This window comes from Zonotrichia albicollis, chromosome 14 (genome assembly GCF_047830755.1).
Source record: "Zonotrichia albicollis isolate bZonAlb1 chromosome 14, bZonAlb1.hap1, whole genome shotgun sequence".
NCBI classification, from domain to species: Eukaryota; Metazoa; Chordata; class Aves; order Passeriformes; family Passerellidae; genus Zonotrichia; species Zonotrichia albicollis.
The window spans coordinates 15,697,007-15,711,028 of NC_133832.1; the positions used below are offsets into that span (position 1 = coordinate 15,697,007).

Sequence of the window (14,022 nt, forward strand, 5' to 3'; positions counted from 1 at the left end):
TTACAGTGGCAGCAAACTCGACCATCAGCTGGTGTTAGTGGCACAATTTGGATCTGAAGAGATGGATCCCAGGAGGATCTACCCCAGGAGCTGAGGATGAGCAGGACTGTCCCCCAGGGCTTTGACATCCGTTCCTCAGCACCTCTGTTCCATTAGTTCACATCCTTGAGGGCTCTTTTTCCTCCCACAGGATATGATTAACCCCGACTGGACTCATCACACTGCAAACCCAGAGGAAAACCCACCTGAGCTCAGCCTCTGCCCCACTGGAGTCCTGCCCTCCCCAAGGGCTCTCAGCCCTGCTCCTGTCTCTTCTCTGGAGCTGGGGACCACAAGCCCTTCCCCAGAGTGAGGATGCTGCTCCAGGTTGGTGGGGAAGCTGCTGCCCTGCCCTTCCCACCTGGGAAATGAGGAGGAGCCCAGAGCAGCTCTGGAGTCCTGTGGGCCTCTGGCACGGTGGCTCGGGGTGATGGAGGGCGTGGGGAGGGTGGGAGGAGATGCTGCTGACAGGAGGCAGCGGCTCAAGGCCAGTTTGGGGGAACTCCTCATTCCATTTTCCTTGAAAATTGGTGGTGAAAGGGCAGAGCAGCATTTTCCAGCCCTCACTCACGTAAGCAGCTTCCTGCCATGAGTAACGTGGGGAGGACAGGGCAGAGAGAAGGGGCTGTCTCAGAGTTACTCAGAAAGGAAATAAAACCTCTCTGATCCTGGGGCATCCTGGGGCAGATGCAATTCTAACAGTCCAGCCACAGGCTGCCTTTTGCAATAACTGCTCCCAAAGCCAGAGTCAGCCCTTTGCAGCCTTCTGGGCTGGTCAGACAAAACACCTGCAGGAACCTCCTGTCCTGAGTGTCCCTGCAGTGAGGATATGGTGACACTCCTGAGTGTCCTTGCATTAGGGACATGGTGACACTCCTGTCCTGAGTGTCTCCTTGTCCTTGAACTCTCCAGGTGTTACTGAGGGGCTCAGGGACTGTGGGGAGCCTCTCAGAGTCATACCCTGAGCTGGAAGGGACCCACAAAGATCACCAGTCCTGCTCCTGGCCCTGCACAGACACCCCAAAACCCCCACCCTGTGCATCCCTGGCAGTGCTGTCCAAACCCTTCTGGAGCTCTGGCAGCCTTGGGGCCATGCCCTGGGAGCCTGGGCAGTGCCCGACACCCTCTGGGGAAGAGCCTTTTCCTAAAATCCAGCCTGACCCTCCCCTGACACAGCTCCAGCCATTCCCTGGGTCCTGTCCCTGTCACAAGGAGCAGAAATTGGAGCTGCAGCTCCTGAGGACTCTCCCCCGTGTCCTCTCCTCTCCAGGCTGAACAACCCAAGTGACCTCACCTTGCTGAAATGAAACTCAAGGAGATCACCAGGGAGTCATGCTCCTCACAAATAAAGGGATTTTAAGAGGCCAAACGCAAACCAAATTCTGTTTGCAGAGACCTGCAGCAGTGGTCCTGCACTTGGAATTTTTATTAATGATCAAAAATATGGGGTTTTGCTGCCTTGTTCCTTCTGTCCCTCCCAACCTGGTGAAGATCCACCAGGAATGTATTTACTGACCTAACAAAGGGCCCTTGCTTTGCTCCCAGGGCAGTGCTTTCCTCTGAAGCATAAGAAACCACACTGACAAGAACAAAACAGGCACATTTCCCCCTCCAGTGAAGCCTGCAAATATTCCACAGAGTTGTCTGCACATGCAGCCCCTCTCAGGGCTGGAATTAAGAGTTTGGGAGAAGCAGGGTTGAGTTCCCAACCTTGCTGATCCCAAGAGGGATTTGTAACCCCAAGCATCAGGCTGGGCTTTTCATCCCTCAGGTTTGCTTTCAGGAATGTTTCTAAAATATTTTATTGCTTTCAGGAATGTTTCTAAGAGATTTGGGTGCTGATGGTATTTCAAAGTCTGATGGGCTTTCCTTCATTTTTGCTCCTGAGTTTTTTTCCCTGGTAATCAGGTGAATTGCCCTGTGTAGGAGAAGGATAAAGAGCCTGGTGTTCTCCCTCCTGCCATATGGGAGAAGTTCCTCTCCTAATGTCAGACCACAGTGGAAATTGGGTAAAAATGCTAATTTAAGGTTCAGTTTGAGTATTAACTCCTGCATATGGGATCCAAAGCTTCTCAGTGCACAGATCCCTGGGGAATCCAGGCAGTGGGAATGGATTGAGCCCCTCCAGCCCCAAAATTCATGCTCAGGGACGGGGAGGAGCAGGAGGCATGCTCAGAGCAGGAATGAGAGGAAATCTCTCTTTATTGCCAGTGCTTGGACTTTATTGCTCATTAAACTGAAGGGCTGCTGGCTTCTCACATGCTGCAGGAGTTTTATGGGAAAGCAGTTTACAGAATTAGGGTGAGCATGTCCCATGTGCAGTTACTGATTTTCCCTGTATGGCAGCCTCCTTTCCTTTGGTGGGAGACAGGCAGGACCATTCCATTCCCACATGGATAACCAGTTTCTTGCAGAGCTTTTCACCCTCAGCTTAATGTTTGGTCAGAAATAACCCTCCCAGAGACACCCAGGCCACACTGGCACCAGGATGTGATGCCCAAGGGCTGTACTCACCACCAGCTCCCAGTGGAAGCTCTGCAGGTCCATACTGGAAGTTAACCTATGGAAAATCAGTGGTTTTTAGGCAAAGTTGGGGTGTAGTTGGAGCCCAAGGCAGGAGGAGGGTACTGGGTTATCCTGTGGCTGGGTCCTTCCCAGCTGGAGCATCCATCCTGAAAAATAGGGAAAACCAAAAGGAAGGCAGAGAGGGAAGCCCCAAAGATTGTGATGAAATAAAACATAGGCAGGGGTGGGAGGGGAGGAACGAAGGGGTCAGCACCAGAGGAAACAGGACAATGACAGGAGAGGAACTGGGGCTGGACTAAATGAGAAGAGGAAACCTCGGCAGGCACAGGCTGCGGGAAGGGCTCAGCACTAGGGGACACCATCGGACCAGAAACTGCAGCAGAAAACAGCCCCGTTTCAAGCAAACACCCAACCCTCTCACTTTCGTTTTCTCTGCGTCCCCGTCACCGCACCAGGGTGACGCTTGGTCCCCAACTCCCAGCTCCTGTCACGTTGTACAGCCCCTAAAACACCCCAACTCCTAACCTGCCCCATCCCGGTAACAATCCCTGTTTCCTGCACAGCTTTCTCTGCAGGCTCCTGCTCCTGAGCAAAACCTGCCCGGGGTTTGCTGCCCGGGGGGCACTTTGCTGTGTCCCCAGGGCACACGCGGGGACATTGTCACCCGGAGCTGGTGGCAAAGCCGAACACCCCCTGCAGACCCTGCTTTGGGGAACTCCAAGGAGAAAACATTCCCAGCAGATTTTTCCATGCATTTGTGATGTGTGACCACACAGAACACACCAAAATCCCCTCACCAAGAGCATACCTGCCCCTCTAGGTGTCTTCCAAGCATTTTCTGTCTGTAAATCCCAACTTATCCAATTTCCAGCTGCTTTTTGTTGGGCTGCTCCACCACCACAAGATCCTCATAAGTGTTTTGGCTCCAACAGAACCCCCAACAGCAGCTCCAGGGAAGTTGGGCTACAGCAAAATCCAGTTTGGCTGAGCAAAATAACTCCCCCAACATCTCAGCAACATCTGTGCTGCTCTAAGTGGTTATTACACCATTATTATTAATCAAATATTACACTCTGGTGCTGTGTGCAAATAAAGTTTTATTGTAGGGAAGAAGAATCTGTAACAGAGACTTTCAAACAAGCCACAGAAAACAGTAATTAAAATTTCACTTGCAATGTTTTAGTTTAGTTTTCAGTAACGTTTTTTAAAACAGGCATTCCTATTGCACAAAAAAAGAAAATTTAAAAAAAGCTGCCATTTCCTTTACCATTAACATTGTCTCATTCAAATAAAAAAGGCAAAAGGTTAAGAAATATGTCTGGTACAATAAAAATGCTCTGCAATATATACATATATATATATACACACACTTAGCTTTACTGTACAATATTCAATATTTTAAACTTCCGGAAGGGGCATGTTATTTCTGCATATTCCAAATAAAAATCCATGAGGATTTTTTTACAGTTTTACAATACCTTTAAAGCCTGGGGACACAAGTAGAATATTCAGTGCTGACCCTTAAAAATGAGTTTTAGCCAATTCATTCAAATTTTTTCCCTGAACAATTTGCAGTTCTGGCTTTGAACTCTTGGCTTTGCCCTCCTGGGGGGTCTCTAACTCTGCTCTACAGCAGCAGCTTTCAGCCTTCATATTTATGCTTTATCCTTCATATTTAACAAAGGAATTTCAGATCTCCTTGGAAATTCACATCCATCATTTGTCCTGCAGGTGAATTTGGTTTTTTAAGTGCCCTTTGCTGAGCAATGGCTGTGGTGCCAAGAGAGAATTCACTCTCCAAGTATCTGTATAGATAATTTCTCCAGCAGATGCCTGTCCAAGCCAAACTCCTCTTGCTCACTGTTATTCTTTACTACTAAAACTGTTTTCTTTATGAAGATAACATTGAATAATTTCATAAATACCATATCCAAACACACTTTCAGTTGGAGAAGGAGCTGATAAATGAACAGTGAGGTTTAATCCTACAAGAATTTCTCTTTCTGTCGGGATGTGTCTCACATTTCCGGCCAGGCTTTGCTCCAGCAGAGCTGGAGGTACCTTCCTGCAGATCCCCTGGAAAAGTACAGGAATGTTTCCCTCCATCCAAGAGTTTAAAGTTTTTCTTTACAGTAGAAAAACAGCCCAATGTTTTTTCAGCATCTCATCTCATCCCGACTCAGATTTTGAAGCTCTTCCTAAAAGAAGAGCTTCAGCTCTTCCTAAAAGTCTTTCCAAGGGCCTTGTGTTGCCTCTTTGCTGCCATGTGTGGGTGAGGTGAACACTCTGGAACAGAATCAAACATCCTGGAGAGCTTTTTTAAAATTTATTATTAATTTAACACCCTTGGCCAATAGTTGAGAAAGGCTATTCTGACTCCAAGCATGCCAAACTCCACTTTTAACTAAAACTTCCCCAAAAACTGGAGTGATTTTCTGAATCCTGCAGCCATCACTTCAGGACCAGTCCCACTGAAATAAGTTTCCCTCTTATTCCTAAGTTATCCTGCACAGTAGGATACTGCAATTCTACAACTGATCCCATGGATTTTTCTAGAAACTGGGAAAACACTGGCAAATCTGCTGCCCACCAAAGCCTCTTGAGCTGCTCGGTGTGGGTGAGAGAGAGGCCCGTCCCGATTTGCAGCCCAGGCACAGCTCTGGGAGCCTAAAACACACATAATGATCATAAAAACCAAAATCCAGAGGCAGCTGGGAGCAGGGCAGGAATTATCCTGGCCTCACTGTGTAAATAACTTGGCAGCTGTTTGAAGTTCCAGTGAAAACTCTGCCCTCACTGTTTCATCAGGAGCTCCCCACGTGCCGCCAGCTTTGTGTACATTTCCCGCTGGCTCAGGGTATTAACGCTCTCGGAAAGTTGTGAAATGAAGCAAATGCCCAAATACAGCCTTGGAGGGGGTTTGGGAGTTCAGCAGCAGCTCCACAGCTTGCTGGGGGTGGCTGCTCTGTCCCACATGGCTCTGGGGGTCCCAGGGGCTGCCCAGCCCCAGCAGCGGCTCTGCCACCAAGTACCACAAACCAGGGACTGTCCACAGTTATTTAACTGCAACAAAGGCCTGAAAGCCTCCATCCCATCTTCTGGAAGAGTTCGGAGATCTCCATCCCCCACCAGAGCTCTGAGGGGAAAGTTTAACCTCCTTACAAAGGAGCCACAGCTGCCTTTCCATTCTCCCTCTGGTTTTCTCCAAAGGGTTCCTCCTCCTTTTCCTTCACGGAGATCTTTTTCCTGAAGGCTTGCGACAAGCTGGAGGAGGACGCCTTCCTCAGCGTGGTGAGTCTCTGCCGGAAGTTTCCCCCGGAGAAGAAGTAGAGGAGGGGGTCGAAGCAGCAGTTGGCGGCTGCCAGGGGCAGTGTGACAATGACGGCTTTCTGCAGGAACACGGTGTCGGCGCAGCCGGGGCCGCGCAGGCGCAGCGCGTGCAGGTGCACCGTGCGCAGCACGTGGTACGGCGTGAAGCTCACCAGGAAGGTGGCCGTGACGATGACGATCATCCACACGGCCTTGCGGCGGTTGGCCTCGTTCTTCCGCAGCGAGTTGCGCAGCAGGGTGCGGATGATCATGGTGTAGCAGATGGTGATGATGACGAAGGGCAAGATGAAGCCCACAAAGAGGGCGATGAAATCCAGGATCACCACCATGTTTGTCTTCTGGGAGTTCTCGGGCGGTTCGAAGCACTTGGTCTTGTTGCCGTGCTGGTAGGTGCCGTTCCGCAGGAAGGGCGCGCTCGTCAGCGTGACGAACACCCAGATGCCAACACACAGAAACTTGGCCTTCTTCTCCGACACCAGGCTGATGTTGCGGACCGGGAAGACGATGGCGATGCAGCGGAAGAAGCTCATGGCCGTCATGAAGAAGATGCTGCAGTAGAGGTTGACGTAGAGCGCGTAGGACGAGAGGCGGCACAGGAAGTCGCTGAAGAACCAGTGGCCCTTGTGCACGTAGTAGATGACGCGCAGGGGCAGCGTGAGCACACACAGGAAGTCGGACAGGGCCAGGTTGAGCATGTAGATCTGGAAGGCCGTTTTCTGCCGGTACGTGCGGATCAGCACGTACAGCACCACGCCGTTGCCCACGAAGCCCATGATGCTGATCATGGAGTAGAGCGTGGAGTAGACGCTGTTGCGGAAGTCGTCGATGGAGGGGTTGTGGCACGACAGGTTGGGGGACAGCGCTGTCATGGTGCCCTGGCTGAGGAACCAGCTCCCTGGGAATGGTGTCAGGCCTGTGGGGGAAAATGCAGGTGAGGTAAAGCAGGACAGGAAAATAAATATCCATGATGAAATAAGAAGAAAAATCTGTAGTCTGTCTCACAAGAGAGCTGAGAAGGCGTGTGAATCTGACCCATCCCTGCTACATCCACCTTTTCTCACCAGGTACCAACAACTGGTTATGAGTGACAAAATGTGGCAGAGTCATAGAGTCACATCAGAAGACCATGGAATCCTTAATGCTGGAAAAGACCCTTGAGACCATCAAGTCCAACCATCAAGCACCATCACATGATCTCCACTAATCCATACATTTTGGGACATACGATGGTTCCAGCACCTCCCTGGGCAGCCTGTTTCAGGGTTTGACAAGCCTTTTGGTGAAGGAATTTTTCCTAACATCCAATCTTAACCTCCCCTGGTGCAACTTGAGGCCAAGACATCAGGACATTAAATTATCAAAAAAATCTCTTAACTCCTCACACACTGAGGCAGCTACTCAGCAAAACAGCAGAGAGGGATAAAGAAGGTGACAACAGCACTATGGAATTTAAAATAAGAGGAGTGGTCCTGAACCCTAATAGTTGTTCAGCCCTGGTTCTCCTTTTTTTTTTTCTTTTTGATTGATTTTCTGTTTCTAATGGTTCAGGTGCAGAACCTCCCTTGCAGTCTGAGACCATGAAAAGCTGCAGGACAAGAGCCAGCTGAAATAACAGGACACCACAACAACAACAAAAGCGGAAGCTGGGTCAAGATCAGCCATGAGAACCCACAACTGTACCATGAATATGCTCTAAATTGCTGATAAATGTATTTTCACCCATACAAATAACCTGGCAGTATTGGATTCTCTGTCTGCCCCCCAGACTTACCGAAGTCAGAATTCAGAACTGCTCTGGGATCCTCAAGGCTTCCAGGTGCCAGTTAAATTTCAGCTATTTTGGTGTTTGTACTCTTTTAAAAGAGTCCTTTGATTATCTGCAATGCACAAATGAGCAAAAGCTGAGCAGGTGTCAGTGAGGGGACTGTCACCGCCCGAGGGTAGAGGGACTGATGTTCATGAGAAATCCTGAACAAAGCCACCAGTCCACATGCCAAGGATCTTTTATGCTTTTATTACATTATAGCCTTAACTCCAGCAATTAACCAGCCCACAATTTAAACAACTACTCGAGGTATTTATCCAAAAGACAAACAAGACTTGTTTTATATTGTATTTCTAAACATAATTTGAGTTTTGCAACCAAAAGGGAACTGATGTTCACAATCCAACTGTTTAAGTGTGAGAGAACATCACACCCAGAAATGCATCTGTAAAAATCAACAAGAATCCCACAAAAGAGCATTTCCCAGCTGAGGCTTTATATTTGCATCATGAATTGAAGATAAACACCGCTTCTGCCACTTTTTTATTTGTACAGTCATGGTTCACTGAGCCATTTATTTGTGTGCTGGTGAATTAAGCTCACTGGGTGAAAGGGAACCACAGTGGATGAGAAAGGGTTCCCAAAGGGAGCAAACCCCTGAACTACTGCTATTCTCCCAGTCTGATGCAGCACAGATAAATTTATAGCTTGTCATAGAATCACAGACTGGTTTGTGTTGGAAAGGGCATTAAAGGTCATCCCATTCCATCCCTGCCATGGGCAGGGACACCTTCCACTATCCCAGGTCCCTTGGACACTTCCAGGGATGGGGCAGCCACAGCTTCTCTGGGCACCCTGTGCCAGCTTCTCACAGGAAAGAATTTCCTCCCAAAATCCCATCCACCCTCTGGCTTCCCTGTATCCTGTCCCTCCATCCCTTCTTCCCAGTCCCTCTCCAGCACTCCTGGAGCCCCTTTAGACTCTGGAAGGGGCTCTGAGGTTTTCTTGGATCCTTCTCTTCTCCAGGTGAGCACCCCCAGCTCTCCCAGCCCGGCTCCACAGCAGAGGGGCTCCTGCTCTCGGAGCATCTCTGGCCCCCAGTAGATTACACTCAATTTAATTACGCACCCCAAAAGCACAAAGCCGCTGCTGCCGCTCGTTCCAAGCACAAACACGAAGCATCCCCATCCCGAGGATCGCTCCGGGCTCTGCACTCCCCGTTTGGAACGGGACGGGAATGCCCAAAACACCAAACTCCCCTCGCAAGCCCCATATCCCCTTTGCGAGGGGACGGAGCGGGGACACGGGACGGGAACGGAGCGATCATCAATTAACGCCGCAGCTCATTAGCGGCGCCGGGGATCCAGCGGTTCCAAGCGGACACGGCACAAGCGGGGGGCACCGAGGCGAAGCCCCCACCCCTCACCGGGACCCTCACCCCGGTGTAGCCCTTACCGGAGCGCTGCGGGGTCCGAGCGGGCGCGGATCTGTCCCAGGCGCGCTCCCGCCGCCCTTAAAGCGGGCGCGCCCCCGATCCCGCCCCCGGCCCCGCCCCGGCCCCGCCGGGACCCCGAAACCTTCAGCTTTTCCGGGATTTTCCCACCTTCCGAGGAAATCGCGCTTGGGAGCTTCTAGGCGTGCCCACGCCTCCCGGTCCGGTGGGAGCTGCCGGGCTTCCCTCCCTGTGTTTGTTCTGTGAGTATTTTACTCCTGCTTGTAACTGGCAGGGAGCTCACCTCTGACATGAGTGTTAATGACCTTGTTTAGAAAAGGCTTTTAGGAGACTTTTTGATGTTGGTGTCATCAAAGGGAAAACAGAATTCTCACGAATTCTCACGGATCTCTGTTCTTCCAGCGTCACAAAATATTCTATATTTGTCTATCTGTTTTTAAACAACTGTGGCTTTGTTGAGAAAAATAAAAATAAAAAAAAAAACAACCAAAAAAGCCCAAATAAAAAATAAAAAATATATCACCCAAACAAAAGCAAACAAACTCCATGGCTATATCAAATGAAGTATTACTTTGAAGTATTACTTCTCTCAATTTGGAATATTTTAAGTGTGGGCTGTCCCGCTTTGAATTTTCAATTTATTATATTGGCTTTCTCTTCAGGATGTATAATGTGCTGTTCCCACCTTTTGCTAAGGAGTTAAGGAATTCTTCTATTCTCCCATTCCCAGGTTTGACTGGAATGTGGATGGTCACAGGGGGCTGGGTAGGGGGACCCAGCAGCTCTTGGCTTCTCCAGGGCAGTGGGGAATCCTTTGGGGGAAGAAACCTTTATCCATGGTGGGAGCAGCTCCAAGCAGCACTGGAGCATCTGCAAGTGTCCAGGGCTGGGTTGGACAGGGCTTGGAGCAACCTGCTCCAGTGGAAGGTGTCCCTGCCCATCGCAGGGTGGCACTGGATGGGCTTTAAGGTCCCTTCCCACCCAAACCATTCCATGATTAAAGCCAGCCCTGTTGAACTCACCACTGGGTCACTGTCCTCATGGACATCTCCCTGTCCTTATGGGCATCCCTGGTTCCCACCTCGTGCTGGTGTCCCCAGGCTCAGCCTGTCCAGCTGTTCCAGGGGCTGGCAGCAGTGACCCCACATTTCTGTGAAGCCCCCCCAGCACAGCTCTCCCACTGTGCTCCTGTTGTGTAGGAGAATTCCCAGCTGTTTTTCCTGCCCCAGCTCCATTTTCATGGCTGCTTTTGGGGTTTCCAAAGCCACAGTGCTGTGGACATGGCAGTTTCTCTTTGACCTCACTCTCCATGAACAATGCAGGTGTGTGGGAAGGAAATGCACCTTTTCCCTGTGCCCTTCCCAAGAGCTTCCCACCCTTCCTCACCCACCCATGCCCAGGAAGCCTGTCCAGCTCCCAAGAGCTGCTTGGCAGCATAATGGGAACAGTCAAGTGGCAGGATCATGGGATAATTCAGGCTGGAGGGGACCTCAGGAGCTCTCTGGTGCAACTCCAATTGATCCAGACCAGAATTCTCAGGGCTTGTCCCACCTGATTTTGAAAACTTTCAAGGATGGAGGTCAAAGAGCCTCCAAGACTGAACAATTCCTTGCACTGCCTGCAATCTCCTGTGCTGGGAGCTGCCTCTGGAGTTTGTTCTAATTATGGTGGACATTGTGCTGTTATTCAGTCATTCTTCTGCTTTTTGGCTACCATTTCTGGCCATTCCTTCTGCTTTTTGCCACTCAGTTATTCCTTCTCTTTTTCTTTTCCTTTTCTTTATATTTTTTTTCTGTTCCTTTTTCTTTTCTGGCTTTCACTCTCAAGAACAGGAAGATTTCTAGTTGCAAAGTCAGACTGAGGTTGGTGTGGGATCGAGGAGGCTGCTGCTGCTCCAGATGTGCTGGGATTGCAGCCAGAGTTTTGGTGGGAAGGGTTTCCATGCTGAATCCAGGAGGAGCTCAGACTGCAGCTCTGACATGATGTGGCAAAGATGATATGTAGAATTTGGGGAGGCAGGACTGCATTACCTCCCTGATATATCAATATATGAGGAGATCCAGAGGAGAGCAAGGGGAGGGGAGGACTCCTAAAAGGAGTTTTGGATGAATTCCCAGAGGCATGAGGGTGAAGAAGAGCCCAACAAAGCCATCCCCATCAGGTCTGATAAGAGGAATTTGATGCTGAGGTTGTAACTCTGATTCCCTTTCCAGAGGACAATGGGATAAGGAATAAAGACACAAATGAGGCTTTGGAAATCTGTCTGGGACCATGTGGTTACTAATTGTTGAGGTGTTGTTGTGGGTCCTGGGACAAGGTGAGAGATCAGAATTGACTCCAAGTTCTTAGAAGGCTGATATATTATATTATGACATTATATTAAAAGAAAATTATATACTAAAACTATACTAAGGAAAGAGAAAGGAAACACCAGAAGGCTGGAAAGGAATGATAATAAATACTCATGACTGACCAGAGTCCCAACACAGCTGGACTGGGATTGCATTAAGTTCACATGGAACCAAGCAAAGATGCACCTGTTGGTAAACAATCTCCAAAGCACATTCAAAGCAATCAGATAATTATTTGTTTACATTTCATTTCTTAGGCTTCTCAGCTTCTCAGGAGAAAAATTCTGGCAAAGGGATTTTTCATGAAATATCACAGAGACAGGACCATCCAAATCTGGGAGAAGCCTGACCATGCTTTAGGGTTGTCACTTAGCACTGATTGATCCTCCATGGCCTTCTCCCCCTGGATCCCAAATTCCTGCAACTCCTGCCAGGAAGTTTCCAATGGCACCAGATTTCAAGAACTTGAGCCCTTCCTCAAGTGTCCTGAATGCCACTGATCCAGCACACTGCTTATCTCTTTACTGCAGGACTTCCAGACAACTTCCTAAAAGCCAAAGTACTTCCCAGAGAGAATGAAAAACCCCTCTAGCATTGGCAACTTCTTCCACTCTGACTGTTTAAGATGGGGAGAGCAGAAAGGTGGGGTTTGGTGAGGAAATAAACATCTTAACAATGTTGCATTCTCTTTCCTCTCCCGTGACTTCCCAAAACAATTCCTTTCTCTTGGAATCTCATGAGAAAAGGATGGTGTCCCAGCTTCAGACTTGCCCCAGGATATTTGGAGTGGGCTGGCCTGTGTGACACTGGCAGGGAACTCCCAGGGGCAGTGTCAGCTGCAGGATTTCTCCAGAAAAGTGGGATTTTGGTGATGCCTGAAATCAGGCATGGAGACCTGGGAATGCTGTGCCTGCCCTGATCAGCTCGACTCAGCCAACCACACCTGGAATGTGCATGGCTTCAGTCACCATCCCAGGAATGTCCCTCCTGGAAGTGAATAAAGCACAGGAGGAAAGCAGAAGGGGGGAAAAAGTGAGGGAAGGAGGATGGAAAGCTCTTGGTGGGGGAGTGCACTGGAACGGGGATGAGCTTCCACTGCACAGGGGTGGGAAGGCAGAGGGAAGGGGAGGTTTGGAGGTGTCCCCCCAGTGTGAGTGGAGATGGAGAGCCTTTCAATGCGATAAATTCTGTGCCCTGAGGGCTGGAAGGCCACAGTCATTCTGAAAGAGGTGGGTTGTGCCCTGGGAAGTGCTGGGTCAGGGAAGTGCTGGGTCAGGGCTGTCCCCGAGCAGGGTCAGCCCCGGGCTGGCTGAGTCGCTGTTCGGGTGACACAAAACCACAGGAGGAACAGTGCTGTCAGCAGCTGCTGGGGGATGGCTTCAGCTCCCTCCTCCTCAGCTTCCCCTTGTTTGGAGAAGTCATTTCTACTGCTTGCCAAGGGTGGGGAACCCCTTTGCTGTATCAGCACCTTTCCCTCAGTGGGAGCTGCTTCTCCAGGGGATCATCCCTTATTCTCACCTGAACTTGGGTCTGTTTATTCCCTGGATTCAACACAGGGAATTCAAAGAACCACAGAATATTCTGAGCTGTACGGGACCCACAAGGACCATCAAGTCCAACTTTTAAGGGAATGGCTTATCCAGGGGTCAAACCTTTGGTGTTATCAGCACCCAGCTCCAACAGAGGGAATCTGGGTTGTTGTCACACTTCCAACACTGCCCCCACCTCCCCTTGGTTTTTAGGGATTGATATTCATGAGTGACCTGCACTGGCAGCTGTGAGAACTGCTCCATCCCAAGCCATGAAGCCAACAAAGATCCCTATTCCCTGTTTTTTGTGGGAAACTAGAGCTGTGGAACCTCCTGTGAAGGAAACTTCAGCCCTTATCACTCAGCCCATCAAATCCTACTGCAAATACAATTTTTTGAGTGGCTCCTGAGGAAAGAAGACTGAGGGAACATGGGGACATAGTTGGACATGATCTCCAGTCAGCATTTTTTGGGATAAAGCACTTGCTCTGCTGAGATGAATAAAATTAATTACTGCCAGGACTGAGTACATTGTTATTGCATTCAGCCCTTGTTATCCCAAACATTTGGAGAATGATGCTGATCTCTCCCCAAAAAAAGAGGTGGGAATGGAGATGGATGGCAAATCTAGGAAGGATCAAAGGCATCAGCCAGGGATAACTGATTGTTTCTGTTTTGCTGACAGGATTTCCTGTCAAATACCCAACAGGGAGATCTTATGTGGCCTTTTCTGGGAAGTGGAGCTGCCATGGGGTGGGGACAGGGACAGGGCTGTCCCCAGTGCCACAGCTCCTGGTGCTGCACTTCCACTCCTCCCTAAAATGATCCACACTGGGTTTGGAGGGACCTTTGGGACAGAGGACAGACATTTCAGGTTCTTCTGACAAAGAGAACTTCTGGAAAGATGCTTCAATCAAAGGATGATTCATGAGGCCAAACCTCCAGAGAAGGACCCTGAGCCACCCTTCTGTTGTGGTTTGGTGGGTGAAGGACTCAGCAGGACCTGGCCCATGTGCAATCACACTCTGC

General features: G+C 49.7%; 1 protein-coding gene across 2 annotated transcripts; it reads right to left on the bottom strand.

Moving 5' to 3' along the window:
• Positions 1-3,654: 3,654 nt before the first annotated feature.
• CYSLTR1 (cysteinyl leukotriene receptor 1) lies at positions 3,655-9,217 on the bottom strand. 2 transcript variants are annotated; one of them, XM_074551614.1, is made up of 3 exons: positions 9,116-9,210; positions 7,667-7,772; positions 3,655-6,808 (listed from the first exon to the last, which is right to left on the bottom strand). In XM_074551614.1, exon 3 carries the CDS (start codon positions 6,762-6,764, stop codon positions 5,724-5,726), a length of 1,041 nt encoding a protein of 346 aa, XP_074407715.1. In that variant the 5' UTR covers positions 6,765-6,808; positions 7,667-7,772; positions 9,116-9,210; the 3' UTR covers positions 3,655-5,723. The 2 variants fall into 2 exon arrangements, with proteins under 2 accessions (XP_074407715.1, XP_074407716.1); XM_074551615.1 differs by lacking the exon at positions 7,667-7,772 and having other exon boundaries at positions 9,116-9,217.
• Positions 9,218-14,022: the final 4,805 nt, after the last annotated feature.

Excerpts from the sequence above, each read along its gene's own strand:
- CYSLTR1 (XM_074551615.1), bottom strand. The coding sequence starts at position 6,764 with ATGACAGCGCTGTCCCCCAACCTGTCGTGCCACAACCCCTCCATCGAC.